The 22,194-nt window shown below is 38.4% G+C and overlaps 1 protein-coding gene across 4 annotated transcripts in view; it reads right to left on the bottom strand.

Annotated features, from left to right (window-relative positions):
• The window catches only part of ASMTL (acetylserotonin O-methyltransferase like), a 39,542-nt gene extending 17,803 nt beyond the window's left edge, over positions 1 to 21,739 (bottom strand). For 3 of the 4 annotated variants that reach the window (XR_004747023.1, XM_035313783.1, XM_035313697.1), the window contains exons 1-12: positions 21,600 to 21,739; positions 20,208 to 20,339; positions 18,414 to 18,461; positions 17,730 to 17,794; positions 16,276 to 16,337; positions 14,118 to 14,226; positions 9,007 to 9,433; positions 6,099 to 6,261; positions 4,806 to 4,990; positions 2,702 to 2,831; positions 1,509 to 1,652; positions 840 to 962 (exon numbers count right to left, since the gene is read on the bottom strand). Coding sequence is in view for 3 of the 4 variants with exons in the window: in XM_035313783.1 (XP_035169674.1) it covers positions 840 to 962; positions 1,509 to 1,652; positions 2,702 to 2,831; positions 4,806 to 4,990; positions 6,099 to 6,261; positions 9,007 to 9,433; positions 14,118 to 14,226; positions 16,276 to 16,337; positions 17,730 to 17,794; positions 18,414 to 18,461; positions 20,208 to 20,339; positions 21,600 to 21,692 (1,681 nt within the window). In the remaining variant the exon portion in view is untranslated. Of the gene's footprint in view, positions 1 to 839; positions 963 to 1,508; positions 1,653 to 2,701; positions 2,832 to 4,805; positions 4,991 to 6,098; positions 6,262 to 9,006; positions 9,434 to 14,117; positions 14,227 to 16,275; positions 16,338 to 17,729; positions 17,845 to 18,413; positions 18,462 to 20,207; positions 20,340 to 21,599 lie in introns of those variants that run through there. The other variant, XM_035313840.1, reaches the window with a different exon arrangement.
• Positions 21,740 to 22,194: the final 455 nt, after the last annotated feature.

Raw genomic sequence — 22,194 nt, 5'->3', positions numbered from 1 at the left:
TCCTCCTAGTTGGGAGGAAGGGGGAGCTCTGAGCACTGCCCCCACCTGAATGAAGTTCAGACCACTTCCTGAGTATGTTTTTTTAAAAAACTCAGTCTTGTTATCATTTGAACCAAGCAACTCCTTTAAGCATTTGTCACCCCCCAGCCTTTGTATTAGAAGATAAGGCAGTCATCCAGTTTTCTTTTATAGTTTATAAACAGGATTATGCTTACCAACCTAGATCTCATTTGGAATGCTCTCCTATGAAACAAACTTCATAGCTGCAGTTAATCCCCTTAGATTAAGGAATCAGTTGAATACAGCACTCAGGTTTTTCTCTGGCTTCTTTGTCTTCCCTTTTGATCTTTTATATTGTTGATGTAGGAGAAAGGGCAAGATACTCGTGCTTTGTATTTCTCAAGAAAACTGTACCTGAAGTATTACTGAACTCCACTGCTACAGGTACTACTGGCTAACAGAATAAACTGCCTCTCCTTCACTAACTTGAAGCCACTTAAGTCGGCCTGCTTGTATGTTTGGATATAAATACACTTCAGTATTTGATGATACAGGTCTTTGCAAGAGAGGTTGAGCATGGCAGAGAGAGGAGATGAAGTAGTTGCACGCAAAATCCGCAACTATGGTAAGGGCTTATTTTCTATAGTTTTACCAGAAGCTTTCACTAGAAAGTTTCTCGTCTTTTTTTTTTTTTTAGGAAGGTATTTCCTTAATGCAAAGTATAGGCATTGAAGCATAGGCTGTTATGATTAGACAAAAATAGGAATTTTTTTTTAATATGAACTTGTTATGACTGTGTATTAACATGGACCTGTAAATGCATTAGATTAAAAACTTACCTGGTTTGCAAACAGCTGATATTTTACTTAGCAGTACATGAATCTTGTCATCTGGCCAGTCATGAAGAACACGTGAAAGGATGTAAAGATCTGCTTCTGGAAGATTATCCTTGAAGAAGTCACCTGTTGAAAAGGAAAGTTAGTACATTCCTGCAGAAAGAAATTAAAACATCAAGATGGGACTAGGAGTTTTAGTACAAGTAAGGTAAGAAAGATGAACGAACACAGGTAGAAATACACTGATTTGTAGTTAAGGATAGTTTAAGAGTAAAGCAGATGGCAGGTGAGAATTCTGTAACATGTAAAGATGGAGAGAAAGCCAAAAGCAAGAAAGGAAAGATTGAAGTCTTTTGTAGCCACCACGTTGATCCTGCCTAGAAAAGAAAAGCCCAAGACAAGGATATACAGCAAACCTCTACTCCCAGGAGTAACAAAATTATTTTAATTCATACTTCCTTATTTATCCCCACTCTCCAGCCATAGTCAGTTTCAGTTTGTTGACTCCAGTGAGAAGTACAATGGCCCTGTTTAGCATGTGAGAGCCTGCCCTGCCTTGTACTAAAAGAGATTTGGGATTGGAGGAGGGCAGCACGCCATTCTCCACAGGAAAAGATCCTGAACCATACAGAGCAGGCTAACAGAAATGAGGAAAAGTCATGTTACATTTACCTGATACAAACGTCACTGGAGCTGTGCATTGTTCTGAAGGCTGAAAGTAAGAGATGTTTGCAATGACTTCTGGAAGGTCAAACACTGTGACCTTCATACTTGGGTATATTTGTATTAATTCATGAGCCAAAGCTCCAGTACAACCTGTTGAAAGTTTTAAAGAGTCAGAAATCAAATCTTTTCTCCCAACATTTGCGTACATTTTTAAGGACAAGGCTCTATGTAACATTAAGAAATAAGCATTAATTCAGAATTAGAGGTAGCTAGTAAGCTCCAAAATTAACACTGTCAATAACACCTCCCACTGAACAATGCCTTAAAGCTTGGGTAATGCATTATTCCTTACTCTGTCATAGGCTTGACAATATGACCTTTGATACCACTACCTGTTTGTGCCTTTTTAAAAAAAAAAAAAAAAAAACACCACGACTAATGGACTTGTAATTTATGGACGAAGTACACTAGAAATATTTACTACATATAAAACACTGATATCTGAAGTTTGACAAATATGCTTCAGCATAGTAAAGGATAGGGGTGGTAAGGTCTTGAAGTCTCTGCACAAGTGGCAAAGGTTATAACAGTATTGTATTAATTCCTTCGACGTGTTGCCCACCTCCCCAGACACTTTTTCCTACATTGGATCTTTTTCCTTTATAGTAACATCCCCTTTTTGCCACTCCAAGAACAGTGTAACAGGACAGTAACAAGGAGAGTTTCTTCAAGTCTGTCATCAGTATTCAATACTTTGGTGGTCATCTTACATATTAATTGGAGACAAAAAAATAAAAAACACTAAAACCACAGAACAATTCAATCCATTCTAAAAGAATCAAAAGTTTTTGTACTAGCAGTACAGTTTCCTGACACAAGAACTGAAAGGGAGATTTCATAAATTGAAATCAGCTAAGCCACAAACCTCCTTATTTTCTTTGTCAAGTTATGTGTCGGCATGTAACTAATCATGACAAATGTTCACTGATTTCATGTTACTCAAGTATCATTTAAGGAACTTTGCTTTAAGTTAATTGCACTCAGTCCTTTAATTCTGACATTACAGCACCAGAAAAATAACAGTATTAGACCATTTTACTGCATTCAAGTGGAAAAATGCACGTTTTAAGTAACAAAATATGGAACTGAAATCAAGTTTTTCCCTGCAACTTGCATGCAAGCTCAATTACAGACTTTACCTCCTAAATCACAAGTAGACTTAAACTGTGAAAGATCAAATGCTGTAGCCACATCTCGTGCTGTCAGGTGGGCAACATTGTGCATGGCAGCCATAAAACGCTGCTTCACCTCCTGGCTGTGATAATAGTCCTAAGAAGGAAAAACAAACAAAAACACAGTAATTGGCATTTATTTTCATTACTTAAAAAGATTGAGATTATGTTCAACCAAGGCAGCAGGTGCCCTTATGCACGATTATCATGAGAATTCTGAAATTAAAAGATCAGCTAAAGCACCATTGACTAGTTGCCCATCCATGTCCTTTACTGATGACAAGCTGCTTCAGACTAGCAACAAGCAGATTTCTGCATCCTCTCCAGATCACTCACACAGACATCTTTTGTAGGATGTCTCAGAGGACACACACTTAGCCAGTTTGGATCCAGTCTCAGTGATGTTTCACATGCTGTTAAATTCAACACTTTTGTCCACTGAAGCGGAGGTAGCATAGCAAAAAGAGGCAATCAACTGTTTTTAAAGCAACACTTTGCCTTTGATATACATTAACTAACAGTTTTTCTCCACAGCAAGATGTCTCTAGACTTTAAAACTTTTGAAAAAAGATCATTTTTTTCTGCCGCAGTCTCCTAGAAATGTTTGTTCTTCCTGATATACTCAAATTACTTCTGTTTAATTCTTTTGTTCTCCCATAACGGGAAAGTGATTAGACAAACAGGCCATGACTTAAGACAAAAAACATTAAAACTCATAACATTTATTTATTAAAAGTTACTTGACAAGAAAGTACTCAGTACCAGAAACTTGTTCCTCAAGCTCTGAAATTATGCATAAAGCATAAATTTCTGTCTCACTTTTCTACAGGCCTCATTGGTTACATCTCACCTTACAGCTACCATGATGCGGAAGCATCTCCAGGCTGTGGTATGTAGTGCCATAGACAGCCCACCTGCTCTGCTTGGACACACTATCCTGCACACATATGAAAGCCCAGACATGAATTTGTATGGACTCCTGTCTGTAACATCACCCACGAAAACTCAAGGTGATAATCCAGATTAACACAGGATGAGAGATCCAGTTCACTTACGTTAAAGCACCTAATTCACACATAGGTTGAAGCATCTATTGCAGCAGTTGTCCTCAAATATCTAAAACCCCTTTAAAATAGTCTGCAAAGGATTCCTAAAGGAGCTTCTGTCCATCAGTAACTTAGACAGTAACATTAGGCTATAAGGACCTTAGGTCTTCAGAGGCCCTTATTTCTTCCATCAACTGTACATGAGGGATGTAGACATTTTCTTTAGAAGACTGGCTTCAACAGTATCTGGAACTCAAGTACAAATCAAAAACTTCAGGATGTAGTCTGAAGTACTGTAGTCAGAGATAAATCCTGACATTCTCCTCCTCACTCTGCTACTCCTCTCCTTAAACATGCACAAATATTTATGCAACCAGCCTGCTTCACCAGGTGAATAACTGACAAGTTAGGCTAGTTAAAACCCTAAGTGATTTCCCAGTCTGAACAGATCCACATAGGCTAGCATTAGGAAGTGAACGTTAGAGATGGAAACAGACAAAGAGAGGGATTACAATTTTTAATGGCAATATATACCAACTTCAAGTATATACAAAATTACAAACCTAAATAAAATAGACCGGATCCCTCCTCTACTGCATTACCACAAAATAGTTTGAAAACAGCTTTGAATATGCAGCCAGCACAGATTGCACTGGATGCCCATCAGTAACAAGCAATCAGCATTCAGTATGGAAGGAGTGCATGTATAAGGTACTACCTGGTGTTATTAAAAGGCCACACAGCAGCCAGTAAAACAGGCTCCAGGGGTGCTCTGAATATATTAGCTGGATAGGCAAAACTTCAGTTGGAATTTTTGTCACTCAAATTTCCCAGTACATTGCTCCAGCCTAAAGCCTGCACTGTTTAAGCTGCAGGGAACACAAGTCTAACTAGTGAGTTCCACTGTATTTCTAGTATTTCTGAGATTCACCAGCTTTCTTAAACAACCCAGTCTCAGTTTCCCTCTAGATCAGTTATCTTTGGCTCTTCACAGCTAGTTTTGAAACACTAAGAGTTTACATTACCTTAAATAAATCCTCTGCTTTCCTTCCAAAGGCTCGATGGTTCTGCCTGCTTCCCTCTTTAACAGCAGACTCCAGGTTTGTAAAGAGAGGCCAAAGATGATCATTAGAGTGGATAATGTAGCCATGAAGTGAATATTCACCATCTGATGTCAGGTAAGTATTTGCTGAATCTGTATTACTGTAGCCTTAATGGAGGAAAACAATTGTAACCAGTTTTGTTTCAGCACTTTACTACTGTCTGCTAATATCTGAAGCCATTTTACCCTGTACAGCTATTAAAGGCGTAGGAAATCCTGATCTTGGCATCACAGGGGTTTTGGTTTTTGTACAAAGATTTCTATGGAACAGTTCTAAAGGTCTCCTCAGTCTTAAAGAAAGAATCAACTAGGGACTTTCTTGTTAAAAAGCATATATATAGTGTGTGTATATATATATAAAATATATAAATTATTTATTAGTATCTCAATTATTCAGGGAGATACCACTAAAAGTTCCTCATTCCTGACTGCATTTTTGTTTGGCCTTTAGGGCTTCCTTTTGGTCTTATCCTCTAACAGACTTGAAAGCCTCTTTTATTTCCTTTTCTCAGCTCTTGACTTTACCATGTAGTTGATTCATATGGAAACTTATAAATACAGAGTGCAAATTAAAGAAGTTAATCCTATTACTGACTCTCACATACATACACCTTCAATCACTGTACTGGTTAGGGACACTAAAATTTAAGAAGCTGTCCATGAAGGACCCATTTTAGAGCATTCAAAATTCCTGATTCTGCACTCAAGTTTGTGACTCTTCATGGCTGCAGCAGGGAAGCGAGTTTAAGTGGTCCTTATTTTGGATGATACATCTGAGCTCTTACACTGCTCCCTGGGACTGCCCATGAAGTGTATTAGAACTCAGAAATAATTGTTTTTGCTCTCTGAATACAGTCCTCAAAGGACATCCAGTGATTTCATTAAATAATGCGTGCTCCCAAATAAAGCAATTCTAGCTACTAATTATGAACAGAAAGAAACAACAATCTCCCCCCGCCCCACTCAAATCCACATTACCTACAACATCAGGTCTGTTCTTGTAACCTTTGAAACATCTCTTCTAGTGCTTTACATCTTTCAGTGCTATATGCAGTTGAGAGTGAGTAGACAGGAGTGGAAGTAAGAGAGAGAACCCTTCTCCCTGACTACAAGGTAAGAAGCATTGTTTGGGGATAAGGGGAGAAGGATTAAAATGGTTAGTCTCCTCACTGACCCCTTTTTATTTAAAAAGAGGTGAGTGAATGGGAAGAGTCACCTTGTGATGTCTTCTCCAGCAATCCAAGAGCCACACAGGCATCAAGGAGTCTTTCTGTTCCACACACTGAGGTTCCAACCTCATTTGCAACATCCGTAGCCTTCAGAGGACCTTTATTTTTCAAATAATCAAAGATCTTCAGCTTACAGGCTACAAACAGCGCCTATATGTAGGAAAAAACGTTGTCATGCTGCATTTAAAAGACTGCAATTAAGAAACAAAGGAACTACATCTTTTGCCACAGACATTCTAGAAGTATTATTTTACATAATTACTGTTATTTAAATGGAACATAGGGTAACAAAACTCCTGAAACTGTTATGACCAGTTTCCTTCCCTCTCAGAGGAGTTTCAATGCCTTAGCCAAGTAACAGTATTTACGATAGATACATTCTGGAATGCAGCCTACTGAGTTCATATAAAAAACTCCTCTTTACTCAGGTATTTATCATATCCATTTGTATGGAACATGTTCCATAAGTCAGACATGCTTAACCATCTGAACTGATACCCATAAGGAACTGGAAAATTTCATTAAGGCACAGTAGCTGCTTCAGTTACAAGGCTGTTCCTTGTTTAATAAAAATCCAGTAGAAAAGGAATAAAACTCCAAAGCACAACCATACCACATGCACACCTTAAGATGTTTATATGGAAGAGAGAACAATCAGTGCATGACAACAGTGGAAAAACCCATGGGCAATTAAGCTGTTTAGGCTGAAAAGCTTAACCAAACTTTTACAGATATGCTAACCAGACCAGGGAGGAATGTTAATGACACATGACAATATACATCTCTCCATTTGAAATGTATTTGCAATTCTGCAGTTTCAGTGCTCTGAGGCAGCTAAAATATCTAAAACCAAGGAACATAGATGGAGCACAAGAATGGAAGCACAGGCAGCAATCACTGAATCTGTTTCTTTGCAACTGCAGGAAACTATGATGTTCTTAAAGTTCAAGACAGTCAAGAAAAATGTATTAACATTCTATTTAATAGAAAAAAAAAAAAAACAAGTGGAAAAACAGGAGATTAACTTTGAGAAGGTCTGCTACTGTGTAATTACATATTTTTATCATCTTCCTCTTTTTTTTCTGTTGTTCTAATTAGAATGTAGAATTGGGATTTACTAGAATCCAGGCTTTCACTATACTGAGTCAACTGAATATGTTGAGAACATATCCTTTAACATGATCCGCTCCTGCTCTGCAGCAGTAGGTGTTCAGAGTAAAATAAATGGCATCATCATCTTCCTTTGCAGGAGATTTCAGTCTGCTTTACAAAGGCCTTAAAGCAATACTCAAGGATGAAAATGAAATAGATCTTAAACTTTTATGAAGCTGAATGCTTTTGTGCTCTTATCACTATTCTACAAGGGGAAAGAGAGAAGGTAAGGTTTACCAAGTTATAGAAACAGTCCACCACAACCAGTAGTTCGTTTTATAAAGATTCAAGCAACAGGAAAACAGAGTCCCACTAGCTCAACATCAAATTCAGAGTGATCCTGCTTCTGTTTACTATTGCCACCAATTTTTACTGCACAAAACTGAATTAAACATCAGATCACAGTGACTAGCATACATAATATGCAACAACAAAATGGTTGTGATTCTTATTTTGCATTTAACTTGCAAAAATACTAAGCATCGTCTCACATTCAAGTGCATCAAAACATGCTCCCTTTGCATGCCTGCAAGCAGCACGCTCACAGATCTCTAGTGACTGCACTGTAGTTTTCCTTCAGATCTGAGCACGGCTTTCTGCTCTTTCAACAGAACCACTGTTGACTGTTCTGGGTGTTTCCTTCCATGGGCCATCCCCCTGAAGAGTTCTTTAGGTTCAGGTTTGTCATTTCACTGCCACTTGAGCAGTTTTTTTCACCTCTTCTTGAAACATGAATAGCTTGATTGAGATCAGTGATCTGCTTAGAATGACTGATTTCTCCTTTGCTATACTGGAGCCGAGTAGAAAACTTGGTAGTACCTAATGTCCAGCTACTCATTTCCCTTCACACTTGGCTTCTACACAGAGCACCTGACCTTCAGTTTGTAGCCTATGTCTTTATCAGATATTGCATGGAGATTTTACCTGCAACATGAAACAGTATAAAAAATTACTTCTGTAATAGAAATAAAGCTATCTTTCAAAGAATTCTAATACTAACCATTAAAAGTTAAAAAGGAAAAACTGTAACAAGCATTGCATATATTTTAAATGATTTTGGCAAGTTAACCCCATAAAACGTCTTTGTAGTATATCTAAAAGTAACTTACTACTTGATGATTCTGGTCTTACAATCAGTACAAAAAAATAATGAAAACATCGAAATATTCAGTGGTAAATTCTTACTTAAAGCATTTTGAAGTTTCCCTATAACATTCCACTTCAATATTGGAGTACAATTTGCATAAATACATTTCTGAAGTTACTGTTATTTTGTAACTGGGAGGCAATTACAACATGGCACCAGAGCCTGAATCACTGTTGCAGTGAATTAAAGATGAGTTAAGATTTTCGTTAAATTGCATTTAATTAGCATGACAAAAGACACAAAGGAGGCAAGGTGATACTATTGTCACACTTCAGAAGCAGTTTCACCATTCATACCCAAGGCCAACCATACAAGGACAAAAGTTAAAAAGTTCTGTAGATTTTTCATTTCAAATCAAGAGAAAGATTTTTATCACATGGGTAGTTGAAGTTTCATAGAACAGATAAGAGTCAATACCAGAAAGCATTATTTATGTTGTACCCGAATTTTCAGCTTAGATCCTCTGCTACTTCACTGGTCCTTTTAAAGGAATTATTATTCTTATCCCAGCTCAAGTATTTCACATTACTTTGCTAATGGATACAAATGTTTTGTTAGACTTCAATATATAGCAGGGAGTTTTATTTTTTCCTTACCTTTGAAGCTTTAAAACCATCCATCAGGTCTAGAATTTTAGATGGAAGTTTTGCTGCACTTTCTGATACTCCATTCTGATTTCCCAAAGGTACTGTAAAGCCAGTTCTAACACTAGAGATGTTCTCACAGTTGTAAACAGGTCTTGAGGGACACATGCTGCTACTGTCCAACTTATTAGCACCTTTACACTCTGTGAAATTGGATGATTCACCTTCTCCATCACTTAGGTTTTCAAAAGTGTCCACAGAAGGGATAGAGTCATGCTTTATATGCTGTACAGTATGTTTGGGGGGTGGATAGTACAATTCTGCTAGCTTTTTGCAGAAGTGATTCAGAGGAAATCCCACCACGTTCAAGAAGTCTCCGTGCACATATTCAACTAACATCCCACCAAGGGCCTGGATTCCATATCCACCAGCCTTGTCCCTGGGGGAGAGAAAACAACAACTGAGACCTGTGAAGTTAAGGTTAAGACCATGGTTAATAGTAAAGGCAGCACAGAACACAATCGCTAATACTTCAGAGTCTGGAATAAAGACTAGTGTACTCAAGTTAGAGGTGGATTAAAGCTACCAGTTAGGCTCAATGCGGAAAGTTATCAGTCCTTATATTTACACTGTGCTTTATATTTTTTTCTAAGGGTGGGTGGCCTAAGGTCCTCAAGCTTCACAGTCCAAGTGCCATAGCCACAGAAGCTGGAGGTACATCCTCTGACTGCAGTCAAACTGTGTTGCCGTTGCTCACCCAGTGTTCTCCATGTCCTGGCTACCAATGAAAGGTAACAGCAAGCATTACTGAGACCAACACCGCCACCCGGTCACCCAGCTGTGTACTGACGCTAGCCCTACTCCCCAAGAGGCTGAACAGCCTTTAGGTATACATTAGCTCCAAAAAGGACCTCACACTGAAGAAGACATCCTGGAACCCTAACAATTGTAGTATGTCTTGTGGCTCTCAGTCACAGAAATATCTAAAATGAAGATCAGGAGGATAGGTTGCTCTTCCTCAAAAAAGTCCTAATCAGATATAAAATCTACTGCTATTCCACTCAGCCTAATTTTTGAGCAGTTTGGAAATGCAGAATTGTACACAAAGTGCTCTTAAACATCATGATAATAATAGTAATTTGGCACAGGTATGTGTTCCACAGAAAGTAACCTTGGGAATCTAATTTGTCTTCATGTGTAATTATGCAAATTCCACTGTCTGGAATGGAAATGCATACAACCCGATAAGCTGTAATAGACCCAACATTTTTACTGTTCACATCTAAGGAACAAGGTAGAAGTACATTTACTACATGATAACACCAGAGTCTGAAAGCCTAGGTAAGCAACCTTTGAAACCAAAGGTTAGTCAGTCTCAGATCTATTAACTCTGGATAGCAGGCAGTTACAAACTGCTGTTGAAAGAAGGCTACTACACAAAAGATAATTTACTTTTCATCCTAGATTTCATGAGAACAAGTTCTCTAAACTTAGAACTTATTTCTGGAGAGCCTTTCAGGTAGTCTCCTAAATAGGAGCAAAGGAGTCAGTATCCCAGCAAATGGGATTTTGAATTACTATAAACAAGGAAATGAGGCATTTCCTTTAATCTTGAATTTTAAGCATCACGGTATAGCTTTTCTCACGTTCCAAGTATTTTTTATTTTATAACATACTGAAGACTTGTACCATCTAAGCTAGGAATACTCTCATCACTAAATATATTGCTTTTATTTTTAAAATGAAGTAGTACTCCAGTAGGATGAAGTCATTCAGGTATATGCTGACAAGTAGGCAAAAAAAAAAAACTGAGCATCAAAAGCAGTGGTATCATGCTCTTGTAAAGATATTAACACCATTTGTCACCTCATTTAAGGAGAACTTTACATTCTGACACTGCATCCAGGTGATTCTCTACTACAGCTCCTAATCCAAAGATGTAAGGCCATGCAGTTAATAACAGCTCCATTGATTTTTAAGCTAATGTCTTCCATACCAAAAATTCTGAAAATACATCAGTATATACACAGCTCTTATAACTAGCTCTGGCTAATGTCACTGGCTTCTGTAACATGATGAAGTTACAGTTTTGCTATGCTAGTAAGAGAGATTTCATTTAGAATAATGCGTATAGCATCAGTTAATATGTATTAAAAAAATAACTCACTTTAAAGACCTCTTGACAAGCTGTAAGATCATGGCTGTAGCCAAAACATGTTTCAGCAACTGACCTTTCTAGGGAAAGCCATGACTTCAACGGGAATGTGTGTAACAACCAGCAATTAAAAGAATAAAACCAATAAAGAATACCACACAACGCATGAAACAGTAGAGGAGAACAAGTTATGAAAAGTGAATCAGAGGTAACAAAAATGCAACATTAAAACACATTTCCTTTGTTACCAGTGGAATTTTAACTTTAATTATATCACAAAATATGTCCACATATACTACATCCGAGTTGTCCAAATAAAGCAAAATAAATAAACCACTGTCAAATAAATCACTGCTGCACTGACATGTACTACTGATGCTACAGATGAAGAGAAATGTTTGGTTGGGTTGGGGGTTGATTTCCAAAGGCAAGAATTCATGTATGACAGTTACATGTGTCTTTGCCTGTATATTCACATTATTACAAATACAGACAAATTTCAGTCACATGGGACAGTCTGAGCTAGTGACTGAACAATAGTAGACACAAAAGAACAAGTTCATCTTCAGTGAAGGAAACATTCAGAATAGGTCAGAAGCTGTACACTAATTCATAGGAGCTGAAAACATCTAGCTATGTGCTTGCTAATTTGTGCTGGGAGACCATAATTACTTGCAAAGCCTGAAAGATACATTTTATGTTCTATAGCTTTGGGGGAAAATAACTTTTGGAGAAATCACACAAGGGAAGAAACTTGGAAATATGTATTCTATTTTTTATTACTTTATAGTTAATTCTGAAACTGTAGAACTCCAGACTCTGAACACCTCCTCCCCAAGTGCAAGAGTCCTTGGCTTTCATTCCACCATTCAAGCAGAGCTATCAAAAACTGCCCAGGATATTCACAACTTTTTCCACAAGGGAAAGATTGCAAAATGAACAGATGGCTCAAAAAGGCTGACAGAAACCAAACCTACTCATTACACAAGCACAAAATATTTAGAATTGCTATAGTCCAGCCCTCTTTCGACAGAAGGAAGAGTAAGAAAAGCCCTTCCAGCAATCAAAAAAGAATCTTTTGTTGGAAAGAGGATCAGGAATGAAACAAAGTGAAAAGCTATCTTTCTGCAGACAGCATGATGAAGGGTATTTTTATAGCCTCACAGTCTACCTTGAGATAGTGCTTTTCCTTTCTCCCTTGTTCGTAGTTCAGGTCAGATATATACATTTAGAATTAGCCTGTGTCACCAGTGACTGAATTTGAAATAATACGTCACATTTGTTCTTGATATTAAAAGGACAACTCAATCCAATCCTCAACAGCAAAAATTAGCCAAATTTTTAATTTTTCATGCAATCAGCCTTATATGATTTTATGAAATTAAGTCCTTATTATAAGATAATGAAATGGTTTACTTGATTTGTAATAGTAAAAAACAACAACCCTACAGGAACTTATTAATGTAACTTGTATGGGTGGCTAAGGTGGAGCAACAAAAACAAAACAGAAAAAAAAAACTTCTGTTTTACAATATTTACAGGCACTACTTTAGCTGTTCCCTTACAAGCCCAGAGCAAATGCTTCCTGTTGTGTTGATCATATGAATTAAGACCAAGTGGCTGCTGCTCTGGAGAGAAATAAAAGATACTCAACTGCTGGTCCTTCAAACTTATGCCATTGCACACTGTTAGCAGAATAAACTGAATTACCCAGTGCTGTTGATGAGCCATTCTGATATATCACAGACTGCTAAAGCTCGTTTTCCAGAGGAAATAACGAGAACATTCAGAATACTTTGACTGGATTTTTAGGAAGAATGTAAGGTCATTTGCCCTTTAAATCAACTGCACACTAAGGACAACCTTTCAAAAATCTAACCAGGAATTTGTTATAAATCATATTCTTGCCAAAGAGATCTTTCTCTGTATAATCCAAATTAATTCCCGCCTCTTTAATAAGCTGGGCACCTTACATGTTCAAGGAGCACACCTCATTTACACACATGCACTTAAATCCAAAGTCTACGCTGGTTCCTCCTTCCTTAGCAGGACATGACTATATTTACACCACAAATGAGTGCATAAAAACACTCCCATTGATACTGTTACAGAGTGAGAGTTGAAGCTTCAGAGCCAAAAGTCCACCTAAGATCACAAGATACACAGTCCACAGTGCTAACCATGACCTGATTTGCCTTCACTAAGCTGCAGCTAATGAAAGGGAAAAGCAAGTTCAGTAACATCACGAACATTCCCTTGTTGTCTCCAAATAACTACTTTTCTTTTAAACAGTCCAGTCAACTTCACTTTAAAAGCAGTTAGGCACTCTATTCTCACTCCCATTTTTTCTGTAGAATCAACGTTGTCTGTAAGTGGCTATTACATTGCAAAGGTAGAGAAAAGCCATAAGCCAAAACAGACGTGTTCTTATGCCATAATATTAAGCTGGCCACAAGAATAGGGTGAAAATTAAGCTGGCATTTCTTGCTATGAGAGCAGTATGAACCTAGATCAATCAGATGCCTCTGTTTCCTTTTAGGCTAAATAAGCCAAGTTCTAGCTTCTTTCAGTAAAGTTTTTCAATACCTTGATTATACAACAGGCGTTCCATTCACCTATTTTATAATGAGAACTATCCATTGTCTCAGGTATCCTAGCTTCCTGAATGCTTCAGTTAACAGAGAGGTACCTGAATATTGTATGAGTGCTTGCTAAAACCCAGAACTTCACTTTTCAGTCTTCACTTTTCAAACTTACTGATGTGCTAAAAAGGTAGTTCAGTTTCCCTGGATGAATTACAGTTCTAGACAAGGAATGAATATCCACACTGCATCACCCATGCTATTATGTGTGATACAACAAAATTCTACAGAACACAGGGCAAAATGCTTTATGCCGGAGGCTAGCAACATACCCTTGGACCTGCTCTCAAGTACATTTTGATAGCTAGCTTCAGGGTCTTACTTACATAGGCTCCCCACTATGAATGTACTCCCATAACAGCTCTTCAGAAAGGTCTGAAAATTTTACTTTAGTCTCTTCATAGAAGTCAGTGATTTCTGTCTCTAGCTGATTACCTACAGAAAGAAAGAAGTCTCATTAGAAACAAACTTAACATTAAAATAATAGCTTAGAGAATAACGAAAGTTTCATTTCACCTCATATTAATTTGAGGGTTTTGCTAGAAAAAAAGATAATTAAAACTATGAAATGGTTAATAATGCTCTTTAGGGACAGTGAACTTTACCTCCCCCTGCACATACTCATCATTTTCAGTGAAAACTTAAAGCTGTAAAAGCTCACATTTTCTATATTTGTAGTCCCATCTTCAAGCTAACAGGCTGCTCTCCCTGTGCACAAGACACAAGTTAATGCTTTTGCAGAACTATTTATGAACTGCTAGCATATACATCCAGCAACAAGAATGAAGAAGTCTGCAAACACCCTTCTAACTTTGTAACTGTTGTCAAACAACTCATAACACATTTTAGATAAAATTACAGCTGTTACACATGCCTGAATGTGCAGCTGCATTTGTACTGCAGACTCAGGCATTCAGCAGTGCCATCTGCAACCATCAGTACAATTTTCATATAATCTCTCAAGAAATAAGAGGAATGTTTCAGCTCTCTATATCTGGAAGTGGTTGTAACAATGTAAAAGGTGCTATAAAATATTGCACACCTGCATGTGGGTCCCAACGTTGTGATGCACAGGTACACTGTAAGCCTGGTAAAACTGTAGAGCAAGGCTGCTCCAAAATATGTTCAAAAGAAAGCAGCCTTTAAAAAATGATTATTATTAATTAACTCTTTCCTAGAAAAGGAAAGTCGCACCTCCCGCTACTGCTGTGCAAATCATTAGTCTGTATTCCAGTAGCAGTGGACATTTTTTGGGAGAAAAGAGGAAGATCTGCAGTACAGACCACAAGAAGAATATTATCCAATTGCTGATGGTGTAAGCATTGAAAAACACTTAATCACACAGAAGAAATTTTAAAAAGTTAGTAATCTCTCTTCCTATACATGTCATTCCATATTAATACGTAAAACTATCAGCTCAAGATGAAAATTTCATCTAACATCTATGGGGCACTTAGCAACAGCATTATAATTAAAACTAAAAATGTACTCTAGAAAACTCTTCAATTGAATCATTTTAGGAATACGCTGACTCAAGGTATTTTTATTCATCTGAATATACCATGGCTTAAATCTGTAAGCTTCAGATGAGACAAGCTGTCACTAGCATCACTACTGCAAGTCTGTGCAATTGTATTTTCTTCTTAAACAATGAAAGACATTATTATTCTTCCTACATTACTTACAGATATGACTTGACAACATTTCTTTTCCAGCAGCTACTCCTCCTACTGTAGAAATTATTAATAATGGTATTGAAAACACTGACCTTAATTCTGTTACAAGAGCTAAGAGCAATCATTCTAATAAAAATTAAAGTTGCAAAGAATTTGTCAACAGAAAGACAAGTGAAGTTTTGGATGAGATCTTGACCCTGACAAAATATTCACTAATCAAGTCTTGACATAATTATCAGAGGAAATCCGTTAACCAAACACTCCTCAAATTTTAGTATTAGGGTGCTCAAAAACATTTGTTTACTGAAGAAATTACCCAATAAATAATATAGATGTATTGCTCTTTACAGTTCAATAAAGACTGAGGCAGTAAGCTAATATTTTACTCAACTCCTAAAAACAGACTTTTGTTTCCCTTATTTTCTGAAAAGGAAAGTATATCAGTTAGTGTGAATAAGATTCTGTTCAGTCCCACAGTTTGTAGTACCTTATTTGAACTTCATTTAGCGTATTCACACAAGTTTACACTGGTCTTTTAGTTAGCCTCATAGCTTTCAGAGATGGTATTTTTATAGTCTATTGTATTTTGTCTTCTTCCCTCCTGTGTGAACACTGGATACAATAAGAAGGATGGCTTTTGTGAGGAGTTTTTTTTTATTTACATATCGATATGGTAATTCTCATCTTGAGCAGGAAGCCAATTCAGACTATATATGAAAAACTCCCACCCTATTTCTTCACCTGTACAAGTCCTTATATAAATAATTGTTCATGAAAATACTGAGTTTCAATAAAATGACTCATGTACCTTTACTGCTGCAGTGTATAATAGCCACTCCTGTGAAAACACTGTGCTCTTTCCCACTCAGCCTGTGAGGGAAAACAACATCAAAAAACAACTTAATAAAATCCATCACATGTAAAAATACATAATTATGTTACTACAGCCTGTGCAACAGACCATCATATAAATATATCACTTGATGGCTCTGACACGTATCCTGAACAAATTCATTTTGTTTATTTCAATACAAGTGGAAAGACATTAACAAAACAAGCCAAACAAAAAAGTTGCAGAGATTAAGTTATGTTGTTTCCAAAGGTGACACAGCTTGGACTAAACAAGCTTTTGTATGGATTTCATCCAGACACCTGGCCCCCAGGGATCCCACAGCAAGCTGGAGTAACAAAAGCAGAGTGTACAGGAAGACCATTCATGCTCACTCTTACCCAGCCCAACTCTCAGCTGAGCTGACAGCTGGCATGGAAAACCTGAGCCAGTATGATCTCTCTCATAGTGGCTCCAGAGTGCCACACTGTGGCTGATGAATTGTGAGGGCTTTAAGTTTTTTTAATGTAAAAGCAACAGAAGTACAATAAATGCTAGGAAAACTTAAATTTTTGAAAAAACTAATTAATGAATAGTCTCATGGCCAAGCTATAATTTGATGTGACCAGGAGCATCTCACTTAATTGGAAAAGTATCCGTCAGGAAAAAAAAGTAGGAGCCTAAGAAGTACCAGCCCATCCATTGAAAACAATGATAGAAGAGATTTTCTCCTCAGTTACTAAAAATCCAAAAAGCCAGCATTACTTTTCCACACATTCTTATAATTAGTTTTATTACGTGGCCCTGCCTGAGCAGAGGTGTTGGGTAAGATGACCTTTCAGAGGTCCCTTCCAGCCTCAACCATTCTTTAATAATTTCTGTATCAATGGTATCAGTTCTGAAGATAAATAATCAACATCCACATTCTTATGGGAAAGTAATTAGCAAATTATTTATCTAAACAAATAAACTAAAGGTCATTGGACATTTCCTCTGAAAGGAAACAAGGTAGCGCAATTTAAAACAATCATCAATGAACACACATCACTATGTACTCTCTCATATACGCAGTTCTTTTCCATTGAACTTCAAGCCTCAAAACACTTCCGTCCTCTTTCCCAACATGGTACCTCTCCTTATCTTCCCTTCCTGTACCAACTGAAGCATACATAAAGGCTTGTGATAAGTGACTCTGGAAACTAACTCAAATGAAAACGGTTATGTCTCCTTATCAGCTCCCTGCAGAGAAGTGACACGAATAACCAGTTGTGGATAAGATAAAAGCATATCTAACTTTTAGAGGCAGAACTGACATGATATTTAAAAATGCTTGAAAGACTTGTAGCCAGAGTTCTTGATACACAAAGAACCCATAAAGCGCCTGTAAAAACAACTTAATAAACATACTTGGAATCTTATTTGAAAGTACAAACCTTGACAGCATCCTATATGCATCTTGCTTATCAACTGGTTTCTCCAGGATCTGCTCATCCACAGTCTAAAATAGAAAGACAGAGATACCGAGCTATCTTCTTACTTTTCTTGAAACTGAGGCCAGAAAAGAAAAGATTTAAACCATGATTTCAGACAAGTCTTCAAAAATAAGTCTACTGAGCAGAGCAAGAAGCACAGATACTTTGGTAGAACAGTTAACTTATTGTCGAGCACCGCTACCCTCCAGCGGAAAAAGCTCTCCAAAAGGTAATTCAGCTTCCCCTGACCTTCACTGTTTACTGCCTCAGCGGAGGTGACAGGCATAAAGTTGCTCCCCCCATGAGGCACAACATTAAACAGTTCACATGATCTGGATTTCTTGACAGTAAGTCAGTCACCTGGGAACAGAATTTCTATTGCACGGGAAACCATACTACAGAGGATAAAGGCAATAGCTAAGCAATACTAGTGTCTCTGGAAAAATAGTACCAATGTTCCTTGCACCCAAGATACCAAAAATTGCTTTGTTTAGGAAAAAATGAAAAACACATCTACAAAACCCTCAAAACGCATCATCCTTCAGGTGTAACTTTTCAGCAAAAAACATTTTCTTACTTTAAACCTAAAGATTTTCTACACTTGACATAAATTTAAAGAATGGTAAAGCATATAAGACCTCTTACCACAATAGTGTCTGCTCCTATAACAACATCAGGTGTTCTCAGGTGTTTCTGCAAAGGCATAAAGAAAGAATAGATTTCTCAAAACAGGAAGAAAGAACAAAAACTTTTAAAAACCCGAGGTGAGAAAACTTAAGTTGACCAGTTTACAGGTAGGACTACACAGACCTGAAAACATGACACTTTCTACTTTTGCACTTTTTACAAAACAGTAATCATTTATATCATCATGAAAGTGAAGAAAAAAGGAGGCCTGAGCAGACTATTAGCAGGTTACAACTTTGCCAAAGTATGTTACTGATGAACAACTGCATCCAGGAAAGATTTAACTGCATTCTCAAAGCTCAACTTATTTCAAGGTGGCAGTTAAAATTCCTTTAAAGGAAGTAGCCTGTGTATTGGAGCCAGAGTTGAAGCCCTCTAGAATAATTTTTTCTAAGCCAAGTATTGCTGAATTTTTTTTTTTCTTTAACTACACTTCGCTTCTCTCTCAAAAGGAAACTTATACAGCCCACTTTGGGGAACTAAGTAGGGGTATATATTCATTCTAGCTCTTTCTTGGCTTTAAACTGTAACTTGTCTTACAGATGAATTTTGGTTTATTTGCATGTTAATGAGGTACACAGATATGATTTAACACAAGTAGACAGGAAACGTGTCTGTAACTCCAACCACTATGTTAGTAAGTTTGTAGGGAGGCAGTTCTGCAGATATACTGTTGATGTGCTTTTAAATAGAACTAATTCCACCAATCATTAAAAAAAAATCCTTTGTAATGAAGCATTTTGAAATCCACTGAATTAGCATTATCACCAGCGTATTTTGCAATGAAAGCCCAGTGTAAGTTAGCTCGTAGGTTTGTACTGAATACAGTCCTAATGTATTCTCTGGATACCATTCTCTGAAAAGAAGTAGGCAGAAACCTGGATAACGATTTACATTGAAGATCATGCAATATTTGCTTTGAAGAATGGTGACATCTGGCAACATTGTTGGCTTAAAGCGTCTGACATTCCTTTTCTGACATCAGTATAGGTTCAACAAATATACTCCTCTCTTTCAGGGCTTGCATTAAGACATTACAGTACATTTTGTAGGATTTCATCAGCTAGACAGCTGAAAAGGTTCTGGTAAAGACCAGACTTACATACTCACGCTGCTTACAGACAAGGGCAGAAATCAAATATGCTACTTATAAAAGTTGGATTACTGGTGTTGGCAGCATTTACGATTCAAAATTGTTGCCTTAACTACAGAACCTGAAATAGTCAGCTTCTCACTCTTAAGGTGAACATCAATCTCTTTCTCCAGAATGCTTTACAGCTGAATGCCTTGTTTCTCTGCTTACCTCCAGCATCTTTATGCTCCTGAATTCTGAACTACTACCTTGTCACAACCGTTCAATCGAGCTACTTTTCAATGAAAGCTACAGCAAAGCACTGGATTCAGTCAACTAGTACCTGTAGTAAGCAACTGTCAGGATAAGATGTAGTCACAAACCCGACTACTAAAAGGAGCTACCAATTATTTATCCCAACCCAAAGCAGGTACACTTCTGACAAAAGATACAAGCTATGCCCGCTTGTAAAAAGCCTGAACTGCAGGCATCAGACCTTCTTTTGAGTAGGTGAGGTGATTTCAGAGATACCATCTCTCACAAATAACAGAAGATATCCATTTCCTTTAAGTGGGAAAAAAGCACTCATAGGCCACCTCAGAAGTACGTGCAAATTAAGTCACTGTAACACAAACCATTTAAAGACGAAAATCTCACTGCAGAAATAGCTGGTAACTTACTACGTGCATTCTGTTTGCTACTTCCAGAGCCTTCTGTTTTGCAGTTTCTATGGCATATTCATATGGGGCTGCAAAAGACGACTTTTCAAGTGTCTCTTTAAACCAGGATGGAACTACCTCAAACCGCAGGCCCTGTAACAAAGAAAGGAAAGCAATACAATCAGCCTCATGTTGTTATTAGAGGTTGCTCCCAAGGCATATTAGGTAAATAACAAATTAACTTTTTGCTCTCCCCACTTATAAACATTGCATCTTTACATGAGGGGAAAAAAACAAACAAAAAAAAATATTGCTTCTATTATAGCGTTTTGTCTTTTCATATGATTTGTAAGCAGTCCAGAATAAAAAGCCTCACCATAAATAACTTCTGAACGGGTATGCTTATGTTATTTTCCCCTTGTTGCTAATTACAGCCTAATCACTCTAGTAATCTCACGCCTCAATCTTCTCCTCTGAACAGCAAATAGTACAAAATTTATGCACTACAGGAGCAGGCTATTTCACCCCTGGAGTTTTCATTGAATCCATCCATGGCACTTGTGCAACAACAGTAGTGCATGCTGACAGGATCTTTACCACCTGTCGTTTATGTGTTATTATACATGATAAGTAGAAATCAAGTATCAGTTATCTGTGGCTTTGTCAAAATAACAACTCTCCCTGCTTCCTGCCTCCAGATGACACACGTACACCTCCTACATCCCGCAGAGACACTATGCTTCTAATAGCTGGGTGCACGTTTGAACCTCTGTGCTTCTCTACATCCCTGTATTTAGCTAAAACATACTTTCTTTACATTTAAGTTCTAACTTCTCCTATAACGACTCTGTGCAATTAGATGCATTATAATGCAGGCACTGAAGTGCCATTCAAAAGCCTCCTGCAGCCAGCCCGGTGAACTCGGGGGGTGCCTCCAGGGGCCAAATGCTCTGAAGAGGGGATACAGCTTCCTCATCGCCGTGTGCAAGAACAAAAAGTGACTCTGACCTTATTCCTCATGCTGCATGCACTTAACACTAACCCCATTAAGTAAGGGAAACAGTAGGCCATTTCTTAATTATTTCGGCGCACGGTAAGGCCTCCCAAACTTCTCTGTGACAGGCCTGAAGTAGTTATGCAGGCATTTATGAGTCAGAGCCAGCCTTCCACTTGCTGCATCACCTCCCTTTCAGCAGGGCACCTTAATGCACACACAAACCAACCGACAACCGTGCGCTTGCTTACAGAGAAGCCCTAGGAAGAAAACCGCGAACGAAAACAAGAATAAAGTTTATTTTCTTAGGCATTCACGTGTGAACTGCCCCCCCCACCCTACGCCCCTCGGGCACCGCGGGGCCTTCTCCCGGGAGGGGAGGGGAGGGGAAGGGCAGGCATGGCCGGCGCGGCACTCACCACGTTGGTGAGGATCTCCTGGCGGCGCGGCGAGGCGCTGGCCAGCACCACCCTCTTGCTGACCAGCTTCCCCAGCACCGGGTTCAACGCCATGGCCGCGGCCAGCGCTGCACGCCCGCCTCCCCCCCAGCTCGGCACGGCACGGCTCGACTCGGGGCCGGGCGGCGGGGGCGGCCTTATAATGGCGGCGGGGCGGAGCCGCGGCCGGGGCCGGGGAGGCCCGGGGCAGGCGGTGCGGGTTTGTCGGCGCTGGCTTGGAGCCACGTGGAGGGAGGCGGCAGTGAAGAGGGCGAGGCACCGACCGCGTCTAGCAGCCTGTCCCCCCCGCCAGTAGTTGTCGAGGGAAGTGTTTGGCAAAGAGGTGTTGTCGGTTTTGGTTTGGTTTGGTTTGCAGAAAAATGAGATGTTATCGTCACCGGGTTTGATGCATATCTCAGCAGATAGGAGGATGTCCCCTCTTTAGCCTTTTGTGTGAAGAAAAAAAGAATGGCTTAATACAAAAGCTCAGATGCATTCCCAAAAACTTGCAAATAGTATGACGCTAGGTCTTTTCTCAGAAAGAGAGCAAACTATGTGCTCTGGCATTAAAAAGAAA

Source organism: Oxyura jamaicensis, chromosome 1 (genome assembly GCF_011077185.1).
Source record: "Oxyura jamaicensis isolate SHBP4307 breed ruddy duck chromosome 1, BPBGC_Ojam_1.0, whole genome shotgun sequence".
Classification (NCBI taxonomy): Eukaryota; Metazoa; Chordata; class Aves; order Anseriformes; family Anatidae; genus Oxyura; species Oxyura jamaicensis.
This window is presented reverse-complemented; position numbering and strand designations above follow the sequence as displayed.